The 23,099-nt window shown below is 39.1% G+C and overlaps 2 protein-coding genes and 1 pseudogene across 3 annotated transcripts; 1 reads left to right on the forward strand and 2 right to left on the reverse strand.

Moving 5' to 3' along the window:
• Positions 1-59: 59 nt before the first annotated feature.
• Positions 60-14,317, reverse strand: LOC122982952 (6-phosphofructo-2-kinase/fructose-2,6-bisphosphatase 1-like). 2 transcript variants are annotated; one of them, XM_044352599.1, is made up of 14 exons: positions 14,149-14,317; positions 8,999-9,124; positions 8,763-8,859; positions 8,514-8,580; positions 7,720-7,794; positions 4,746-4,802; positions 4,513-4,634; positions 4,204-4,411; positions 3,943-4,089; positions 3,658-3,762; positions 2,189-2,318; positions 2,005-2,067; positions 1,857-1,921; positions 60-756 (listed from the first exon to the last, which is right to left on the reverse strand). In XM_044352599.1, exons 1-14 carry the CDS (start codon positions 14,204-14,206, stop codon positions 697-699), a joined length of 1,380 nt encoding a protein of 459 aa, XP_044208534.1. In that variant the 5' UTR covers positions 14,207-14,317; the 3' UTR covers positions 60-696. The 2 variants fall into 2 exon arrangements, with proteins under 2 accessions (XP_044208534.1, XP_044208533.1); XM_044352598.1 differs by lacking the exon at positions 14,149-14,317 and adding an exon at positions 10,474-10,961.
• A 4,345-nt stretch (positions 14,318-18,662) lies between these two features.
• Positions 18,663-20,026, forward strand: LOC122982290 (annotated as a pseudogene).
• A 1,444-nt stretch (positions 20,027-21,470) lies between these two features.
• LOC122982827 (P2Y purinoceptor 1-like) lies at positions 21,471-22,618 on the reverse strand. Its single transcript, XM_044352400.1, has one exon. It carries the CDS (start codon positions 22,549-22,551, stop codon positions 21,583-21,585), a length of 969 nt encoding a protein of 322 aa, XP_044208335.1. The 5' UTR covers positions 22,552-22,618; the 3' UTR covers positions 21,471-21,582.
• Positions 22,619-23,099: the final 481 nt, after the last annotated feature.

Here is a 23,099-nt window from a genome sequence, read left to right on the forward strand (position 1 = left end):
TTCTTCGTGGGAGAGTGAGCAACATTACAAAGCTGCCAAGAAAACCACAAACAGAACACTTACTCGTATAGTGAATTTATTTTCTGAGGTGACTCTTTCTTTACATTATTTACATTCAATCATACATACATTTCATTCAATCCCTCCTGAAGTTTGGCAACTTATCTACATTACAAATGTTACAACCAAGTTGTCAAATCTACAACAATTAGTTTTGTTTTGTTTGGGTGCTGTCCATGGTGCTGATTCCTACATGATCAACAACACATTTTAGTATCTGTACAACAGTTACATGTGCATGTAGGACCAAGTTATAATGACAACATCCCTACATCTTTTTGTTTTTCTCTCAGCTTCAATACACAGTACTTTCCCCCCCCGTAAATCATTTGTAAACAATGTCACTTTCAAAATTCTGCACAAAGTAATATAGTCAGAAAAGACACAGGAACAACTGACAGACATGTTTAAAACAGAACATCCTGTACCAGCTTAAGTCACTGCAGGAGGAATCCGTGTGCTTCAGAAGTAACTTAACTTTCTAACATCTTGTCATCTTCTGCCTTGAAGCCCCCTTGACTTCTGTTGCCACACAATCAACCTTTAACTGGAGTGCATCTTGAACATTTAGTTTAGCTTATCTGTAGCAACACATCCATTTTCACATGGTTGTAGTCTGTTTCCCCAAAACAGCATTTATATGTGATCAGGAACAGTCTGCAGGGCCTCCTCTGGGTTTCTGTTGACGTCGACATTCTGCAACAACAACAACGCAAATACTCAGTTTATTTAGGTGGTGATTTTTAAAAAATTTTTTGTTTCCAAATTCTAAAATGACAAAAAAGAAAATAGATCTGTTCAGCTGTATATTGGCTAATTTCCCACTGCTATACGTATACATTCATCTCATTAATATGTAGGGTTAGAGTTAACATTACTGCCCGCCATGCAGTGGTGGAAGAAGTATTAAGATCCTTTATCTAAGTAAAAGTACATAAGTATTAGCAGCTTGATGTAGTTAAAGTATTGCAGTAAAAGTAGTGGTTTGGTCCCTCTGACTGATATATTATTATGTATGACATCATTAGATTATTAATACTGAAGTTCAGTGTGTAAAAAGCATGTTACTGTTGTAGCTGCTGGAGGTGGAGCTAGTTTGAACTTTATATACAGTTAACTAGTTTGGTCCAGTGGTTCCCAACCCAGGGGTCAGGCCCCTATGAAGGGTCACCAGATTAATCTGAGGGGTCATGAGATGATTAATAGGAGAGGAAAGAAGAAGAAGTTCTGATACACAAATATGTTTTCAGTTTTTGGACTTTTTCTCTGATCTTTGATTTTTGGTGAAATATTGGATCATTTTAACATTTATTGAAATGAAACCATGTGAGAAGTTTAGAGGGAAAAATCACTATTTGGTGGAGCTGTTAACAACTCATAGACATCTGAAATGTGACCCCGACTACACACTGCTTTTTGTAAGATGTCAAAAGCCAAAAAGATTGGAAACCACTGGTTTCATCTTTAACAATGTGTTGTATTTTAAAAGCTTGTTATATTATCCATTGTGTCAAATCTTCATCTGAAAAGTAACTAAAGCTGTCAAATAAATGTAGTGGAGTAGAAAGTACAATATTTCCCTCTGAAATGTAATGAAGTGGAAGTATAAAGTAGCATAAAATGGAAATACTCATGTAAAGAACAAAGTACCTCAAAATTGTACTAAAGTACAGTAAATGTACTTAGTTACTTTCCACCACTGCTGCCATGAGACGTACTGTATGTGGTGCACCACAGACCAATAGTTGGCAAAGCTGAGTGTGTATTACGACAAATGTGTGCTTGTGGAAACTTACCTCTGGTCTCTCTCTGTGCGTGTTGACTGCTTCAATATTGAGGAAAAATGACTCAACTTTACACCCTACAATTGAAGAGAAAGCCAGACTGTCAGGGAAAGATTTACAGTGATTGGATGTGTCACAGAGTCAAGCACTAACCACCTACCGTAGGCTATTGGCGTGAGCTTGAGCACTGTGTGAAGGGGGCATCTTAGATAGGGCAGCTGATCTGATGATTTAGAAGGAAGAAAATATCATGGTTGAGTTATTTTGTTAAAGTATTACGAAGCAAATTAGTACAAGTAGAAGAGCAGCCAGCCCCTGCAGAGGTGGAGCTTGGTTTTGTGTACCTGCAGGTTTGTCTAGAAAGTATGCCAACAGGCAGCGCATTACAGCTTGGTGGCAGATGACCAGAACGTTTTCCTGTCTTTCCAGCTCCATGATGACTGGCTCCAGACGATGGACAAGGTCCTCATAAGACTGTGCAAGAGACAGAATAATTGAAGGGTTCATTAATTATTCAACCAGACTCTTTCTGTCCTGACTTTGGTCAGAATCTCTTATAATGAATATGTCTGGAAGGATAGATTCGGATGGGAAAAGTTCAACATATGCTTTTTTTTTTTTTCTTGCTGAAAGTTAGATGACAAGATTGACACCACTCTCATATTTGTATGTTAAATACAAAGCTACAGCCAGGAGACAGTTAGCTTAGCTTAGCATAAAGACAAGAAACAGCTAGTCTGTCTCTGTCTAAAAGTAACAAAATCTGCCTACCAGCAACCAACTAACACGTTATATCTGGTTTGTTTAATTTATATAAAAATGCAGTGTAGACTCCAGGAATTCACCACCCAACCAAGAAATAGTCCCACACAAAACCCCCTAAAAAACATAAACTGTATGGATTGGACAAACCTGTAAATTAGTGAGCTTTAGAGGTGCTGGTAGGCAGATTTTGTTGCCTTTGGCTGGAGCCAGGCTAACTGTTTCCCCTTGTTTCCAGTCTGTATGCTCAGCTAAGCTTTAGGTTTGACTATACAGACATGACAGTGGTATCTAGAGGTGTTCGGTACATGTACAAACAAATCTTCAAAGTGAACTATACTGAACTATACTGTTACTGACTGAATCAGTAGCTTCTAGCAGCAGTGCTCCCCTCACTGGTTATTGAGAGCTCCATTGTTAGCTCAGCTGTGATTCAGAGTGCATTACATCCTCATTATAGCACCTTAAAAGACCATGAAACCCACAGGAACAATCATAACCTGATAACTCTGGTTTAAACAATAGGCTGTTGAGCTATTTAATTTATGTGCAGTGCTTGTATAGGTTAGTTTTGTAGTGAACTAGATGTGACAGCTTGAACTAGCAACAAGTTGAACATTTTACTGAACTGCAGACAGTCAGATACAGAGCTGGATGTCAGGCCATATGAAGAGAAATGCATTCACTTACTGCCATACACAGTCATTGACTACAAATCTTTAAACTTAACTGAACAAAGTGATTCAAATCAGCAAAGCGATTCATGATTTCCACCTCAAATGGTATTAGTCTTCTTATCAGACTCTCAGCAAGAAAGCAAAGAAATTAACTTCCTAATATGTCAGACTATTCCTTCAACCTCCCAACCGCCCCAGTGGAGCTGCTCAGCGGCCAACAGATCTGAATGTGGTTGTACTGGACAGCTTCCAGGTGTGAAATGTGTGTCTAACGTGTGAGTGTGAACAGCGTGTTCCAGAAAACCTCTCAGTGATACTTCCCTGGTTAAATAAAGGTTCAAAACATGTCCCAGTATATTCTGGGGAGTACTTACCTCACCCTTGGGGTAACGATAACGATACTTGTCTTGGTCTCTCAGTGCAAACTCTTCTGGGAATTTCTCCTGAATCTCCTCGTAGGTTAGTTCCTCACATACACCCTTAGTGGGAAAAGTGAAACCAAATCATTTGGAGTGTGAATACTTTTTGTATTACAACCCCCCCTAAGATACACAACTCTGATACATTCAACCGTGAGGGCAGGCTAATATTTCTAAAAATAGCTGTACATGCGTCTCTGTCTGAAGGATTATATTGTAAGGTGAACTTTATAAACTCACAGCGTCTATTTCATTGAGAGCCTTCCACTGCTCATACCGGACTCCCACAGCCTCTGCAGTCTGGATGGTCCTCTTCATGTGGCTCGTCCACACTTTCAGGTCATTGATATTCTGACTCTTGATGAAGACTCCCAAAGCACTGGCATACTGGAGAGAATGAGTGCAAATAATACATTTTAAAAAATTGTTTTGAATGAATCTTTTTCTGCTTTTAAAACAACGTTTGCATAAAAGGACTGAACTTTGGTATAGTAAACTCACTTTATGTCCTCTGGGGGACAGGCCTGAATCTCCCCCGATGCGACCTGTTAGGTTGAGCTCGCTCTCTCCGTGGCGGCTCAGGTAGATGGATCTCGGTGTGACATGGATGTTCATGAGGTAGTAGACTATCCTGCTCTGAATGTGGTCCTGGATCTTGTTCACCAAGTATCTACTGCCCACGTCAAAGATCTTGATGTAGGAAAGCTTCCTGTTAAAAGTCAGCATTGGGGAAAATAAACAGAAATTAGGGAATAACTAATCTATTCTGCTTTTTAATCTTACATGAAGAAAAGCATCATGGGTCAGTACCTGTCTTTATCATCATCTATAGGCATGTAGCTTGCCCTGTAACACTCAATGCGCTGGATGAAGTCTTCCATGGCTTCATCTATGTCACGATCCACATAATCCGGGCTCCCAAATTTCACTTGCTGCAAAGGACAGTCAGCTGTTGTATTCAGTTGAGAACACTACATGCCAGCCACTGTAAGCATTTATATTAAAAACACAACCTTGACTGACGGTGTGAAGGAGCTTCTTACCTTGATATTCTCCGCGATTATGTCAGGGTCCTCACAGACTGATTCCACAAAGAACACCTGCGTATAAAAGGCCATTCAGAAGTTTGATTTATTAAAATAATTTTACAATACATGTTTGTGTTTTTAATCTCATCCTTGCAGATATTTAGATGAGATCAAATTTCTCCATTCCTCTCCCTTTTTATTTATTTATTTTTATTTATTTACTTGTTATCATCATTATTATTAATCTTTTTTTTATAACCATTCGCCCCAATTGCTCTTCTACACTTACATACACACTCACACCTACACACACAGAAATCCTGTACAACAGACTGCCCTACACCTGCCCTAACACACACATTTCATATCACAAGTATTAACATCTGAATTTTTCTTTTCTGCTGTTACAGCTGTAAGTCCTCAATGCATGTTTGTCTTATCACGCAAATCCTGTCATGTCATCCGTTGGATTACTTTCTGTCTTGTTATGTTTTGTATCACCTGTTTTGTCTCATCTCACTAAATAAAAAAAAGATGAGAAGATCAATACCGGTCATATCTGTCCATTAAGTATGAAGCTACAGCCAGCAAAAGCTTAGTTTAGCTTAGCATAAAGACTGGTAACAGGGGGAAACAGCTAGCCTGACTTTTTTCATATTTCAGATTAAACAAACATGTTATTGATGAGCTTTAGAGATGCTGGTAGTTGGATTTTGTTATTTTTGGACAACTGTTTCCCTGTTTCCAGTCTTTATGCTAAGCTAAGATAACTGCCTGCAGGCTGTAGCTCCATATCCAAAGGACAGATATGAGAGTGGTAGAGGAGAACGGGGTAAACAGAGCCAGTGGGTAAAATGAGCCACCCCCTTTATCTTGGTAACCATAAACAAAAGTAATCATGCGATCACAAAGAGAGTATAGTTCACATTACTCAATCCATCTTGGACCCAAGCACATGGAGAGAGTGATCAACAAAACAGAGCAAAAACAATGGATTTTTGTCATGCCAAGTGAATTCATCATGTTACTAAATTCATCAGTCTTATATCTTAATTAAAAAAGTTTTGGACATTATTACATGTTAATTTAAGTCAGTGTAAGCTACAAAACAAGGTCATAAACTTAGCATAACTGTGTATCTGAGCCACTATGTGAAACAGTTTTGTCTAAATGGAGATAGTGGGGTAAAATGTGCCAGTGATGTTGGGGCAAGTTGAGTCAATGGCTCAATTTATCCCCAAAATTTTTTCTGATATTCTAGAGACTAGAGACCCTGTTCATGTTAATGTTTGATCACTGTTACAAGTATTACAATGTTGATGAATAAATACCTAATTGTTGACTGATGTTAAGTTTAAGCCACACACAAACATGCTGTACATACAGACAGGTGACAAATTAAAGGAAAAGCCAATATAAAGTGTCTTAGTAAGGTGTTGGACCACCACAACATCATCAATACACCTTGGCATTGATTCTACAAGTCTCTGAACTCTACTGGAGGGATGAAGACCATTCATCCAAAAGATATTCCCTCATTTGGTGTTTTGATGATGGTGGTGGAGAACACTGTCCAACACATCGGTTCAAAATAGGTGTTCAAATAGGTTGAGATCTGGTGACTGTGAAGGCCATAGTATATGAATCACATCATTTTCAGACTCATCAAACCATTCAGTGACCTCTCGTGTCCTTTGAATGTGGGCATTGTCATTGAAATGGAAACATATCAATTGACTTTATGATCTGCTTCCCGTATGAAAATGTTCCTAACAGGTACTGTCAAAAGTGAGGTGTGGGACTCGGTCACTGTAACTTTAGAGGGAATATCCAGGGAGGAAAGGCAGATAAGGATTTAGCCTTCAACTCTTAATTCTAAGCAGAGACTGAAAGAAACTCCCTAGAGATACGGTGAATAATTAAAAATAACTGTTAGGGTAATGAATATGGGATGATTGTGATGCATGTGGCTGTATATGCAAGTACCAACACTGAACTTCATTCAATATCTCTTCAGCCTAGCAAACCGGGAGATCTGGACTTGCAAATATGTATTCTGGATATTGCCATAAAACTCTGAAAGACAACTTGCTCTCTGTGAATTCATCTTAAATTTCCACTACAGTCATCCTGGAAGAAACAACTCCCATCAAGGTAGAAATGTTTGATCATAGGATAAAGGTGATCACTCAGAACAACTTTGTATTGATTCACAGTGACTCTTCCCTCTGAGGGGACAAGTGGACCCAAACCATGCCAGCAAAATGCCTCCCACAGCATAACAGAGCCACCAGATCCCCTCACTGTAGGGGTCAAGCATTCAGACCTGGACCAGCTTTTCTTTTAATTTGTCACCTGTCTGTATACACAAAAGCACATTTACACACACATTCTTTCTGTAGCTAACACACAAAGCTCACAGTTTAATCTTTACTGAAAGTGTTTAGGTGACTTGTTGAACAACAGGACACAAACATTTAATTTTACTGAAAAGTATTTAAGTATAAGAGTTTTTGCCTTTGTTAAATTGATGGCATTAATAAAGTTCAAAATTATCTCAAATTTGTTTGATTTTGTGTAATTTTTATATCCATATTTAATGGTAACACTATTTACCCATTGAGCGCTCAATTTACCCTATCCCCACGCTCATTTTACCCCTACCTTGGGGTAATTTTGTGCCATAGGACTAACTTTTTTTGATGGGTCATTGTTCTAAAACCATAATAATTAGATAACTTGTTTTAATTTCCATGAGTACACAACAACCTGAGGTATATATAGTTACTATTATTTGAAACAAATACACTTTCATTTTGCAGTAAAATCATCAAACGTAAAAAGTGGCTCATGTTACCCCGTTCTGCCCTACCTATCTTCTTCTCATCTAACTTTCTGCAAGAAAGTGAATAAGTGAATACTTCCCAAAATGTCTCATTTGGAAAACATCTTTTTGTGTAAACATCACTGTGTCCAGATCTGTACTTGCCTTGTAGCCTTTCTCTTTGGCAAAACTAATGATGACTGCTCTTCTCTCCCTGGTGGTGTTGGTAGCATCAAATACCTGGATGGGACAGGACACATGTGTTATCAGTACATTTTTATAGTATTCAATTCAATTCAATACAACTTTACACTTTGCACACTATTCATAATTGGCATAATGATTGAACAATCAAGCATCTGATTTATAAGACAACATACTATGTTGGTAGACATTTAATATAATGCCAATATAAATTATATTATAGATTAAAACAGATTGATGTTACTCTGTCTAACACGTCATGTTTTTTAAAGTCTCATTTTTATGTATTGCATTTTACAACAAACAAAGAGTTAATGTCAACAAAGCTCCATAATGTCATATTTTAATTTAATAATGTCTCATCTCAATTATATTCTCTGTCTACCATTTAATTTTAAAGTAATACATTTACATTTACAAGGTTGCAAGCGGCTACTTTTCATCATATTCCCGAATAGCTACCGGCATGTTTGACTTCTAACTGCACCACAGTTTTTCAAATGTTTATGGAAGTGTATTTTGTTCTCAGGTTTAATTCTTTAATCAAAGTTCTCTTTCATGTCTCTTTTAACAACACAGTGTTACAGTTATGTGGAAATATACTAAGTAACTCAGGCAGAAAAATGCTCCTCCTCTCCATAATGACCTTAATCACATTGAATGAGTAAGGAGTCAGTAAAAGAAAACAAAATGCATAATGAAGCACTGTGTTGTATTGTGATTGGAGGGACAGTTTCAGTTGTCCTCTTACTCACGGCTACTTGTCCGTGTTCCTTTGTGAAGTAGGCAGTCACATCTTTGAGGGCGGCTGATGCACAGGCCCTGAGAGAAAAGTTACACTGGTATAGACAAAGCAGCAAACACTGCAAAATATGAGTGAATGATGAATGTGACATGAAAATTATAGTGGAAGAAAAATCATATCACAGGTATAAAACTCAAATCAGCATTACCCGTAATGACTCTCATCATTAAGTGACTAATCAGGTTTGTATTGTACTTACTTGCGGATCTTCATGGCTTCCTCGTTGTCAGGTTTAAAGAACTCAAAGTTCTTATAGGTCTTGACAGCCTCTCGGCGGTACTGGCCCACGTTAAACACTGGTGCGAATGGAACAACAGAGAGGTTAAAAAAATGTTTCCTCTTTTTCCTCACAGAATATTTACACTGTAGTTAACATTAAAACATGTCCTGTCCCATTTGTACATTTACATGATCAGCATTCAAGGACTCACTGACTTTTTGTAGGGACTCCAATCCAGTTCAGGTAGCGAGTGAGCTTCTTGGAGATGTAGGTCTTCCCTCTAGCTGGCAATCCCACCATCACAATCATTGTAGGAGAGTTACAGAACTGCGGCACCGAGGCTGAGATGGAAACAAAGACAAAATAACATAAAGCAATAGTTATTGAGTGCTGCTGCTGATGTAATTTAAGCATTATTGTTGCACATGTGATGCATCATTAAGCAGTAGAGCGTCGGCCTCGTGCAAATGGTCAAACGCAATCCAGAGTCACACAAAATTCTCTGAGGTTCTGAGCTGCAGGACATGTGCCGTGTGGGTGTCTCTGCCAAGGTAATCTTCATTAAGAGAGAGAGTAAGAGCTCCGCGGTGCAGCTCAAATGTCTGTAAACAAGGGTATATCTGGCTGTACGTCTCCACACAGAAAACTGTCAGACCGACCACTAACAAAAACAAAGAAACAGATGCATAAATACATTAAAACAATGAAATAATCCTCTGCAAACAATATGCAATACATACTCAAGTGAGGAATAACTTGTACCAGATTCTTCTCCTCCTCAGGTAGTCACATATTGGAAACAACCTGAGCAGCACAGCGTATTGCACCATATGGCTGACAATAACAAGAGCCAGACACTCCTGATCCACAGGTGTGTTAATATGTCAGTTTCTGCCATGCAAATGTTTACAAATCGGCTCAAAACTAAACAGAAAACAACAATGTTCTCAGTATAAAACCACTATTCTTACTAGACAAATCTAAGGCCTCGGTTCAGATTGCATCACTACTTGCAATTATCTAAAACTATTCTTTGTGAGAATGACCTCTGAGATAAATAATAGCATTCCCTTCTCATACATTTCCACACAAACCTCAAAGCTCTGTGCGTTTCTTACCCAGTCATCACTCAGTTGATTCATGCTTGTCTGTCTGTGGTCAAAAATGCCAGTAATTTATAAGGCACACTGCAGGATTGCTTGCCAGTTAGCTGTACCCCCAAAGTACCCGGATGGTCTGTGTGTGTCTATACAGGGACAGGGAGAGTGTCAGCCTCCAGGCTGTTCGATTATGAATGGAGTATGCTGCATCAGCAAAATGCTCAAAGGACCACGTCAGTGACTGAACAGAGAGCCAGCTCGGACCTGGCTTGGTCCAGGCTGGCTGGTATCCCATGACTGACTCCTCTGTCTCTCTCAGACTGGTGCCTGCCTACCTGCATGCCCTGACAGGACTGAGACCAGTCCTGCAGCAACAGCAGGAGGGGGACCCATGCTGAGGATCCAGTACAGTCAGTATGCAACACTATGACTGCTGGAGGAGTTGATGCAAAATGATGCAAACAAAAGCTTCATCTGTTGAAACAAGAACTGAGTTAAAGTAGAGGCAGAACAAACAGCAGGAGGACAGAATAAGTAATGTATTGTATTCTTCTTCTATTCAAGCTTAGTTGGGTTTTTATTGCACTTACATGCCCTCCTGCGGTTCAAGTTGCAGCCTATCCATGGCACCCAGATCTTGAGCAGAGGAGTCTGTGTGAGTCTTTTCTGCTCTGTGGACGTGTTAATGGTGAGAGCCATGAGGCCTAGGTGGCAGGCGGAGGAGTGAGTGTGAGCGGCTGAGGCACACTGCTCTATCTGTGTGCATGTGTGTGCTTCACTGAACACTACCTACTGCAGGTCAGCTGACTGTTGCTAAGGAGAAGTACTTGGTAGGCAGGAGGGGGAGGACTGGAGGCCATCCTGCTTGTCTGCCTCTCCGTCTGTTTCATGATTTAAAAGGCCTGAGGGGAGCTGCCAAAGTCTCTGTGGTGATGTCAGACAGCAGGGAAGCATCCAAATCCACTGTACTGTACATCTGTTGTGGTGACACAGCTGGTTTCTCAGTCAGAATAAGAGCAGTCAAGACATTTCAGACAAGCGTAACAGAGGTGGGAACCTCTCATGAATTCAGATGAGCACAGTTTGTACTGCACAAGCTGTTCTGTGAAGTGTGGAGTGGTGCTTCTCCTTTCTTGCCACTAGAGGGCAGTTTAAGCCTTAATCTGAATCTGGGATACTCCAGGAAGTGATAGTTAGTATTAAGAGTTTTAAAATGGTCACTGCTCTGATAAAAGTAACAAGTTAGTCATACCAAAGTCTATAAAATACTTTATTGATGTAGTGTGTATGTGGAAACTGGGCTTGTTTGAATCCAGCTAATCAGCCAATTTACTTCTCCAGTAATTCATATAAGCAGGTCACTAACAGAGAGGTTGCTTATGTGAAATGACACCTAGAACACCTGCTTCTTTGTGGGAGTAAGCACCTAGATAAAACTAATGCAGTATAATACAGCCCTGCAATAAATCCTATTTTTTATAACGGTTCATCTTTTATTTGTATTAGAGAGGTATTAGAGAGATTTATTTTATGGTCATTTTGGAGGCTGTAGTTTGTGGTGCAGTTGAACATCATTGGGTTATACTGAAATGTGTTCCTAATATTTTGTCCATCCCATTTATATGAATGAGGATAGGGTAGACTAGGGCTGTTGTATACTGCATTAGTTTTATCTAGTTGTACCTGATAAACTGGCAAGTCAATGCGTGATATAGTGTGAGGTGGAAGAAGTATTCAGATCATTTACTTTTCAATCGATACAGTACTGTACAAAAGTTTAAGCACTTTAGACTTAGACTTTAGCACTTCACTTTTTGTTTAGATTCTCATCTATCATGCAACACCATCAGGGAGGCATCTGATCAGTCCCAAATTTATCGTACGACCCCAAACATACAGCCAGAGTCTAACTATCTGCAGTGACAAGAGGAACAAGGAGTCCTGCAACAGATGGTACAGCCCCCACAGAGCCCTGATCTCATCATCAGTGAGTCTGGGATTAACATGAAGAGACAGAAGCAGCTGAGACGCCTAAATCCACAGAGGAACTGTGGCAACTTCTCCAAGATGCAGGAACGACAGACCTGCCAAGTACCTTGAAAAACTGTGTGCAGGTGCACTGAGAACTTTGCATTAAGTTAATTGATCAACTTCATATTTCATTACACTATTCATGGCATTATTTTTGAAAACATCCTTACTTTACTTTTAGTGCCTAAAACTTTGGCGCAGTACTATATACTGTGTATAATATATTTGTAGAATTATTACTAGGTACTTCCACCATATATATATTACTTCCACTTTGGGGGTTTGCTATCAATCTCTTACTTACTGAGATAAATACTAATGTCTGCATATACAAGATAATGTATACATATCCTTGAATGATGTCAGGATAACATGAAATGTAGATACATTCACATACACAAGACATACTATATATGTACATTCACACTTCTAAGTACTATTACAACCTTACACATGACACATACACCCCTCATCCCCATCCCCTACCCTCTATGAATATAAATACACACATTTACATGGACATATTAGTTCTCTCTCCTGTGTTCCCCACTGAGGCCCCCCCCTCCCCAGCTTTGCCACAAGTTCTTATAGGCCTTATAGGGCATCGTAAATGTACTTCCGTACCTCATTGAATTTCTTCGATTTATTGTTATCTTAATATTTGCTACGGTCAAATGATATTTAATTAATTCTTTCCATATCTGTAAAGTAAAGGCTTCTGTTTTTAAAACCAAAACAAAAAATTTGAATTAAGTTAAAATGCAGTGTTAGTATCAGCAAATAGACTTACAATAAGCATCAAAAGTTCTGCACATTAGTTTCTTTTAGAGTGTATATAATATACTATTGTACCATTACAATTACTGATATAAACAACATTTAAACAAGTGGAGCATTTGAACTATTTATAAACTGTTAAGCAGTTTAATCTAAGATAAGTGGCTGCTGGCTGTAGCTTCATATTTAACTGACTGATATGAGAGTGAGTTCGACCTTCTCATCTAACTCTCCATCAGAATGTTGAACCTTTCCTTTAAGTACAGCACTTGAATAAATGCATTTGGTTACTCCACATAATTTGATTGTTTAATTTACACCACCAGATATGCCCAGAGACATATCAGCTGTCTGAATAGACAGACAACCGTCAAATCAACACGTTTCCATAACAAATACTGGAAATCAGATGTAATATTTTTGTGTATGAGACAAGAAAAGTGAAAGAAATTTTTCATTAAAACATTTCTTGCCTGATCTTAAAAGACAGGACCACTCATCACATTATGTCGACTCAAACTGTAATGTCACCCATACTTCAAACAGGGAACATCATACAGTACTATATACCCAGTTTGTGGCCTATGTTCAAAGTCTAACTCATGGGTAGTCATTATCACGGCAATAATAGCCACTAATGGTCAGTGTTTCCTGCTTTGGAATAAACTTGACCACTAAGAGATGGTACGTGCTATTTTATTGGGTGCTTGCCCCGGCAGGCGTTCAGCACGTCCTCCCTAAAACAGCAGTCCCTGGACTAGAGTTGGGACATTTCCTTCCCATTTGTCTCCCCTCTCTTACGTACACACACACATACTGTACACACGTAACAGCATGAGAGGAGTTTTCCAAGGACTATAAATAATGCTTGTGAGCAAATCACACCAAGTATGAGACCTGCAGAGGCAACTGGAGATCAGATTGCATACTGATCAAGTCTACATATTTGTGCACTTGTTTTTGTGTGAGGTGAGTTGCAGTCCCTGGTAATACAACATGTCTCTTTCACTGTCCCATGAAGTTACTCCACTTTGTTATCATTCATGTATAACTGTGTGTTCAAAGAATGTATTACCTGTAAACAAAGAAACTGAGAAAAGAAAGTCTATAAATAGCATTAAAAACAGACTTATCTCTTAACTTCCTGTTTAGTTCTTATTACTTACAGTACCAGTCAAAAGTTTGGACACACCTTCCCATTCACTTGGATGTGAAAGTGTGTTCCAACTTTTGACTGATACTGTATATTTACCAATTACTTTTGCAGTTGCTACACTCAACAAGGAAGTTATCTCACTTCTGAATAAAGACACGTCTGTTTTTACTCTTTCATAACCATGTTGCACATACAGCCAGTATGAACATATCTATGGCCTGTACAGTTGTGACAACATGCTGTAAGGTTTCTTCTACATATCGGTTGCTTTCTGCAGGGGGCAGTTCATCGGTGATCTCACCTGCGCTGTCACACCTTGACCTGCGGAGCCTCATATGTTCCAGCTGGGGAAGCTCCATTCTGTACAACACTCCAATGACCAGACCAAACCAGCAAAGCAGCTAAAAACCATCGGCACAATCGACACACAGGATAATGTGGCCAGTGGCAACAGAACTGATGCTCTTTTTAAAGAAACTAAACCCCTCTGCCAAAGTATTCTCAACCCACCCCCTCTCCCCCCAACCCGCCGAGCCCTCTCTTTTCACGACACATAGACATATGATAGCAGCAGACTGGGCTTGTCCTTTAATGTTTGCCAGAGCCAGAGTTCACAACGTACACACATGCCGAGGAAGAAGCAGTTCTCAGAGGGCGGGTCATAACAAGTGCAAAGGTCGCAAAGAAGGTGATTGTTGTTGCACATGGAGACACGGCTACATTTATGCTTACACACTGCTTTCACTCAACGTGTATGTCTGGTTTAAAGAACAGCAGTAACAGCACTGTTGTCTGCTGTGCAGTGTACGTTCAGTGGGGAGGGTGTGATATTTGAGAGTTTGAAAGTCCAGACATGACTTTGAAATGATGCACTACTGTATTTATACTTTCTAGAATGGAACAATCATGGTTTAAATGTACTATTGTGACGATAGACTTCGATATACAAAAGGATACTGATGATTAGAAGAAAATGACTCTTGAATACCTGCTACATCATGTATTGTATTAGACAACCAAAAGTGGTCTTCCAATAATCATGTTAAGAGTCCTGGGATCTTCATTTCTGCTGCTTGCTGCTGTTTGTCTTTAGGGGCAGCAAACGCGTCGTAGAGATATTCTTAATGTGCCTCCTCAAGAATATATACATGAATCTATAAGTGTGTTAGTTTGGCAGAGCTGTAGACTTGACACTCAAGACTTGAACTCATGCCAGACATGACAAGGATTTTAGACATAGACTTGAGACTCTTTTAACACCCCTGCTTTTCTTGTTCTGTGCACACAGGGTGCACATGCAAAAGAGAGTAACAAACTCTTAAAAAAGTACTCCACCAATTTCACATTGCACCTTGTTGGACTCACGATGGACAGTTTGAAAAAAGTACTGGAAGTAATATATCATCCACAATGCAACTTGACTACCGACAGTTCAGTCGGATATTTGGGTGTGTTAAGCTAATAGCAGGCAGCCAATGTAGCCTGGAGCTGCTATAACCTCAAGCAGAGATGAGGAGCCACCTATACTTCTTTCTAACTCTACACTCCCAGATTTCATTTTTATATATACTTGTAGTCTTCTCCCCCAACCCAATGACTCAAGTGATGTTACTTGAGACAATTTATTAGATCATGCAAGCAATACAACTTTTTCCACATATGCAATTGTGGTGGAGTTCCCCTTTAATCAAACATCCTGCATAAATAAAGGTGAATAAATGAATTTTTTAAAAAACTAAGATATAAATGGATCATGCACACACCTTAAGACCGGTTTAACAATACCCAATTAGACATTTGTAAAACATGTAGGTCAGAGCAGAGACACTAATACATGCATGTGGAACTGCCCATACTTTTGTGGGTTAAAATAATGCAGATCCTATCTAATAGTCTGCGTTTTGAGTTTGTCTGTGCCTTTCTTATCTTGGGACTGTTTTGTGCTGATCTGAAACCATCAGGTTTGAAGATAAACTTGGTTATCTTCTGTAATCTGCAAGCAATGGAGAAAAAAATACAGATGTGCCAAATGTTTACCAATGGCTGACGTGCATGTGAGGTAATATACTCTGACTCAGCATCTACAACATGAGAACATTACATTCATTACCAAATCAACACTGTACTCTTTAATGAAGAAACATTGTTTCTGACAACAGCATAACAAATTATTTATAAAGTATATGCCTTTGTTTCTTCTTTTTTCTTCATTCAAGATGGGAGAGAGGGATATCTTTTACTTTTTTGGACTTTTTTTTACTAAATAAGCATATTAAATACTTACTTTGGTGCGCAGTGATAGAGAGATTGCACATTTAATATTTAATAGCTCACTAAAATTGTGCATTGTGGAAGTTTGTAAAATCTAGATGGTGTTTGAGCAGAGAAGCAAAATAGCTGTAACAGCAAAAAATCAGGACAGAGGGTTCAGAGGGGGACCTCAGCATGATTAGATTTATTTGGATAAAAAGGCAGCAGAAAGGACCTGTCTAGCTAGGGACATACAGAGTTATACATTAACTAAGATTAGATTAGATTTAATTCATCTTTACTGTCATTGCACAGAGTACAAGTACTGAGACAACGACATACAGCTTAGCGTCTAACCAGAAGTGCAAAAGAAGCAGTAAACTGCAGTGCACACTTGCCTTTCAACCACAGACTCAGCAGGACTGTCGAATGAAAACCTCAGAGGCCGCGAAGACCTATTTTACTGACAAATTCTGTGTTTCTGCTTGTGTGCTCAGTTTTAAACATTTTATGCACAATGTGGTTTTAATAGAAAATATTGCTTAGATGCGTTTCATCACACCACATAAACAGGCCTGCAGAACAACATGTTGTTTCATTGTACAATATGTTGTATCTGCTTAAAACCACACATTTAAATTTATTTCAAAAGCTATCAGGCCCCTCTTCACTTGACATTTGAGTCTATATGACAGCTCAGTGAGGAGTGCATCTGTGGTTTTGCTATATCCTGCGTACTTTTTTGCAAGGGTGTGTGGTTGTGCACTACATTACTAGATGTGGTGATTATTGCCACTTAGACAAAATGTACAAACCAGATGAATCACAGATTTGCACACTGGAGTGTTTTGTGATGTTGCATTTGATTGCTCCAATTTTGGTCTAATAATTTTAGCATTTGACATTTAATATCATGCTGTGCACACTATAAAGAACGGATGCATGACACACACACACACACACACACACACACACACACACACACACACACACACACACAAACCCCTAAAAACTAATTGAGACATGAGAAACAAGGCATACTATGTGGCAGAGGGCCGAACATAAACATAACTCTAATAGATTCAAAGTTAAATAAATATTGTAGATGTTGGCAACGTTTGGAGAAGAAAAGCTGGATGAAGATCAACTTGAGAATGCTCAAAATACGATACATACGGACCTCAACAGGCATTTAAACAAGCACACACACACACACACACACACACACACACATACCACAGATTGTTCTTTAAAGTGACCCCTATCAGTTTTAAAAGAAACACATGTAGACATGTAGTTCACATGTTTGTCAAAGGTTTATTCTGAGCCAAAGAGCATACAGTTTTGTCATAAGTATAAACAGTGAAGAAGGCAGCAAGAAAGACTTATTTGTTTTTTTGTTTTTTGTTTTTTTTAGGATACGCAAAAAAGTGATTGACATGACATACAAGGCATGACAAGGTGAGACAAGGAGAGACATATAACAACAAATACAGACAGACTTATTAAACGGGAGGCTAATAATAGAACGCAGACAAAACAAATTATTAGAGAAAAAACCTCAAAAAACAAATAAATAAATGAAGGCAAAGAGACATGCATTAGCATCACTGGCATGCTGTTGGTTATTTGTGCATGTGCTGTGTGGCTGAGTATTGTGTGGTATGTGTGTTCATTTTTTTGTGCGTGGTGAGTGTGTGAGTGAGTGCTTGTGGGCCTACGGATGGTGGGAATGAAAGGAATCCATAGCTTCTTGAATGTTTCTGCTTTGTTTCTGCTTTTGTTTCTTTCTGTCTTTAGCCTTTCCATTGATAGGTATTCAGAGAGTAAATCAAGCCATTGGGATATTGTAAGATTATTTCTATTTTTACAGTTGAGTAGTATTGTTTTCTTAGTGATTACTAGTGTGACCATGGTGGGCTGCTCATATTTCAGTGGCGGTTCAAGTTGGGAAAGGTCACCAAGGAGGCAGATGGAGGGGCAGAGTGGGATGCTGCGACCCAAGATAGAAGATAATTTGTGTGTGATGTTTGTCCAGAATGCTTGTATGAGTGGGCAGAGTCAGACTGCGTGAATTTTGTCATCTGTGGTGTTAGCTGTACAGTGTAGGCATGTGTCATTTTCTGTGAGTCCCATTTTGTGCAGTTTATACTGGCTGCAGTGTACTCTGTGTAGAATTTTGTATTGAATTAGTCTTAATTAGTCTTTTTATAACAACAATGAATCAAATGACAACCTATACTATGCGAATGGAATTAGGAGCCCACAGAGAATTATAAACCAAATCTAGCTCTATGAGGCTTTTTATCCTCTTTGGCTCACTGGCTTTGGTTTTACAACCTGCACATTCTCTGAATTCATCATTATTAGTGCTCTCATTAACCCTTTTACCAACAGCAACAGGCAGCTGTTATATATATATACAAGTAACATACTTACAAGAGAAACTGGAAACAGATTAGGAAGAGATCTTGGTTAGTTTGAAGACTATGAACTGCAACTAATTGCTCAGTAAGTTCTGTCTCTTCCACAGTGATGGGGTCATATCCAACCCTGGCATTCGTCATGCTATTTTCAGCAACTCTGTGCGGCAGTTGTGATGGTGTAACCCATAGATGGAACAGCTGGCTTAACATGAAAATCCTAGTAGAAGAGCTTCATTCTCAGGGACATCAAATCACAGTGCTGCATTCTTCCACCAGCTGGTACATTTCCGAATTCTCACCCCATTACACCTCCATCACCGTCACCCAGGAGCAGTCCCAAAACATAGAGAGCCAAGCCTTCATGACCACTTGAAGAGGTCTACCAGAAAGTTGTGGCAAAACTAGCCATCAGCATCTTTGAGAATGAGAATTAAGGAGCTGAAGGAAACTGGATGTGATCTAGTTCAGGTGGAATGCTGTTGGCACACAATCTCCAGTAATTGTTTTCCCATTTCTCTAACAAAATTGAGTTTTTTCAAAGAATAAATAATACAATCTATCATAGCGTATTGGTTTACATGTACCACTATGTCTCCAATCCACTTTATCCGGCTGTGTGCAATCATTATTTTGGACATGATGTTAGCGTCATGTCTCTCATCCAGGGAGCTTATCTCTGGTTAATTTGGGTTGACTTTACATTCAAGTCCCCTCGCCTCACCACGCCCAATGTCATCTACATTGGAGGGCTTCAGTGTAAGCCCTCCAAACCTCTTCCATTAGATTTAGAGGAATTTGTGCAGAATTCTGGTGAACATGGGGTGATCATCATGACTCTGGGAACCCTGCTTAGAGACCTTGGCCCTGAGATATCGAAGATCTTCATCTCAGCATTTGCTAACCTCCTTCAGAGGGTTGTTTGGAGACACACTAGGGAAAGACCTGTCACTCTGGGAAACAACACCATGCTAGTTGAATGGCTGCGATATACTAGGTCACTCTAAAACCAAGGTTTTTGTCATGAATGGGGGTACTAACAGCCTTTACGAGGCCATCTACCATGGTTTCCCAGTTCTGGGCATTCCTCTCATCTTTGACCAGTACGACAACATGGCGTGTATGAAGGCCTGGGGAGTGGCTGAGATTGACGTGACCAAACTGGATGTAAAGTCTCTGACAAGTGCTCTGAAGAATATTTTAGACCCAGAAAAGTCCTTTAAACAAAATATGCTCAAACTCTCAAAACGTTATCATGACAAACCAATATAGCCGAACGACAGTGCCAATTTTTTTTGGATGGAGTATGTCATGAGACACAAGGGTGCAGCACAACTGCACAACAAGTCATATAAGTATGCCTATCACTGTGGGGATGTGATAGCAGTCATTGTAGCATTTTCTTTGCTAATCATGGCATTAGTTTGGGTTTCTTTTAGAACAAAATGTCTCATTCGACATCTGATAAGGACCAAATCCAAGTCCAAGAGTGAACAGATAACTTGATGATAAATAAATCTTGAGAAAGTTGATAAAAATGAGATAATATAGGGCCATAATTTACAGTGGAAAATACACTATGTAATGTCAACAGGGGGCAATATACAGGACTAAAATTAATATATTAATGAGAAAGTGTTGAAAATTCAAATTAGATAACACCTTTAACATGTTCAAATTATTAGTATTTTAACCCTTACATAGTGTTTGGGGCAAACCCATTTGACATTTGAAAGCAGTGAAGACACCCTAAGTGATATTCTGTAAGTCTGAAAATGTTATGACTTTTCTTAAAGTGGCCCAGGATATATGTACAGAAATGGAAATATTTAAAAATTGTTTATTTTTGCACAGCTGATATAAATATTTCTACATAGGGTGTTCTGGGTCAAGTTTGACCTGTATTTATTCAAAAGGATTTTAAAATCCCTAGAGGAGGTCAAATCAAGGTTAAGGATAGTTATGTGGAATCTTGAAACTGTGAAATTATAGACTGACATGTCTGTATATTTTTGTCATTGGGACAGTGGGTACAGAGCTCAAGGGAACTTTGACACTGTCACAAGAACTGCCTGTGATCCCACCATATTGTTACATATGTTACATTTGCCAGGGTTCCCACCCAGGTGGGCATCTGCACCTGAAAGCAAGCCCATACAAAGTAACAAACTCATCAAATCCCAGACGACCAACATAGTGGTTGCCCAACACAGTCCTCCCTATAGTGGAGGAGATGAAAAAGAAGACAGTGAGTTGAGGAGGAAGTATTAGAAGAGGATGACAACATGGAGGAAATGAGAGAGAGGCCCTTGTGACTTCTCTCATGCAATGGTAATGCCACCTTCCCCACGTCAGCCACATCAACCACAGCAGCCGCAGCAGGAGAACAGTAGTCTGAATCCTGCCCTGATCAATCTGCAGTACCACAGTCAATTGTCACAAGGGGACAAAAGAGAGGGAGATGCAACTTCTGCATGACAAAAAAGGTTGGTAAAAGTAGTGTTTTTTGTAGTTTTGTTTATTTTGAAATTTGCAAACTATTGTGTTGTTATGTTTTATGACTAATACACTCAATGCAAAGTTGATTGTGTACAATTGACAAAGGAGGGCATGTGGTTTTCAGGCAGAGTTGATTTATGGTTTTAAAGTGTTGTTGCATCCTTCACTTTCAATAAAATTCATATAAATAATTATGGCTCTTTTGTTCTCCTGTTTTAGATAACATGAAATCATAATATAGTGATTGTGAATGTATTTTCTCTATAAATGAATATAAAAAAAGAAAACACTCTCTGCTCTCTAAAACATAAAGGATAAATATATGGAGGACCACAATGGTAATAAGTTATCATTTTTACACACACACACACACACACACACACACACACACACACACACACACACACACACACTAGAATTGCACTAGAATAATGACAAAAATAATAACTCAATGTGACATTAAAAAAACACACACAATACATCATAACATAATAACAAACTAGAGGGGCCACAATTGGAATTACTAGGAGATATGTTTACAGAATTACTATTAATAAATTGTGTTAAACCCCCTCCGTAATTTGTGCTGCAGGCACACTGCTGGAGTTGAGTGTCTGACGAGTTCGCTGGAGCAGCTGTCTGAGCTGAGCAGTAATATGTTCATTTCCATGAAGATAAACCAGAGGGTTGAGAGCACTGTTCAGACACACAAGTCCACGACTTATCTGATGAGCAATGTAGACTCTATTAGACCATTCACGGCATATCTGATGTTTTAATAAAACTCTTGACCAGAGGTTGAGATTCCTCAACACATGATAGGGGATGTAACAAACAGAGAAGAGAACAATCAAGATGAGCAATAATCTCAAGCATCTCTTTTTCTGTACCTTGTCAATGGTATTTTTGCGGCAGAGAATGACAATCACATGTCCATAGCAGCCCAGTGTGATGAGGAATGGCAGACAAAACCCAGTGAGTGTCCATCCAAGGCTGTATTTCAGGTAATCCTCAACATATTTCTCGTGGGTGGTATCGTAGCATTTCCCAGGCTTATTTCTAAATGTTTTGGTGTAGAACATGTCCGGAAGACTTTGAATGCTCACCAAAAGCCAAACCATGACTGAGATAGCCACAGAGTGGGTAATAGTGAATCTTCCCATCATTCTCACTGGATGGACAATAGCCAGGTACCTGTACACACTTATACAAGTAAGGAACCCAATGCTGCCATATAAATTCAGGTTGAAGCAGAATCTTGTTATCTTGCAGAATGTATCTCCAAAGATCCATTTACTCCCCATAAAATAGTACACCATCAGAAACGGGAGTGTGAGCAGATACAGAATATCTGCAAGACCAAGGTTCAGAACAAAAACATTGATGATCTTTAGTTTCTTCCAGTTGTGCAGCAAAGACTTCAAACCCCATCCATTAGCTACCAGACCAACGATGAATACTAAGATGAAAACAGGAGGCAGGAATCTGCTTGAAAAGTCAAAGCTGACACGAGGACAAGATGTGTAATTCATTGTCTTCTGTAAATCAGTTATTACAAATCCTTCCTTCTTTGAGTGTGCCGGTGTTTTATAGAAATGGGATGTGAATTAATAGTAAGAGAAAGAAAAATGTGACTTTTTTTCTGAGAGGACTTCCTTTACAGTCTGTGGGTGAGACTTCTCTTGAATTTGTCGTCACAGTGTTTAAAAATGGAAGATTATGTGGAAATCTAAAGCCAACCCTCTCACAAAGGCAGGAACTGATTCTTACTTTCATATGAATGCTGATCATGCCTATTATCATGTCAGTTTTCCCTGTGAGGTTCTCCTTCTCTGCTCTGATAGGTTCTGGAAGTTCCCCATCCACGAATCTTTGGTCAAATAAGTTTATGGAACCTATTCCACTATAGTCTAAAGTGTGCAGAATTAATTGTACTCCACTAACTTTTTATGCTCAACTGTGGTATGTTCTAAATTAAGCCTCTTAGCAGAAATAGTCCTTTAAGTTCTCTGCGTACACAGACTTTAAATTGGCCATGTTCCCTGTTAAAGTGTTTTCTGACCACCAGTTTCACAAGGAA

The sequence above is a fragment of the Thunnus albacares genome, chromosome 5 (assembly GCF_914725855.1).
Source record: "Thunnus albacares chromosome 5, fThuAlb1.1, whole genome shotgun sequence".
In the NCBI taxonomy this organism is placed as follows: domain Eukaryota; kingdom Metazoa; phylum Chordata; class Actinopteri; order Scombriformes; family Scombridae; genus Thunnus; species Thunnus albacares.

What these genes read in the sequence shown, in the direction of transcription:
- LOC122982952 (XM_044352598.1), bottom strand. Translation starts at nt 10,582, where the DNA reads ATGGCTCTCACCATTAACACGTCCACAGAGCAGAAAAGACTCACACAG. An exon ending in CTCTCAATGAAATAGACGCT is followed by an intron (nt 3,763 to 3,942) that starts GTGAGTTTATAA and finishes TTTCCCACTAAG; the next exon opens with GGTGTATGTGAGGAACTAAC. An exon ending in CGCACAGAGAGAGACCAGAG is followed by an intron (nt 757 to 1,856) that starts GTAAGTTTCCAC and finishes TTGTTGTTGCAG; the next exon opens with AATGTCGACGTCAACAGAAA.
- LOC122982827 (XM_044352400.1), bottom strand. Translation starts at nt 22,551, where the DNA reads ATGAATTACACATCTTGTCCTCGTGTCAGCTTTGACTTTTCAAGCAGA.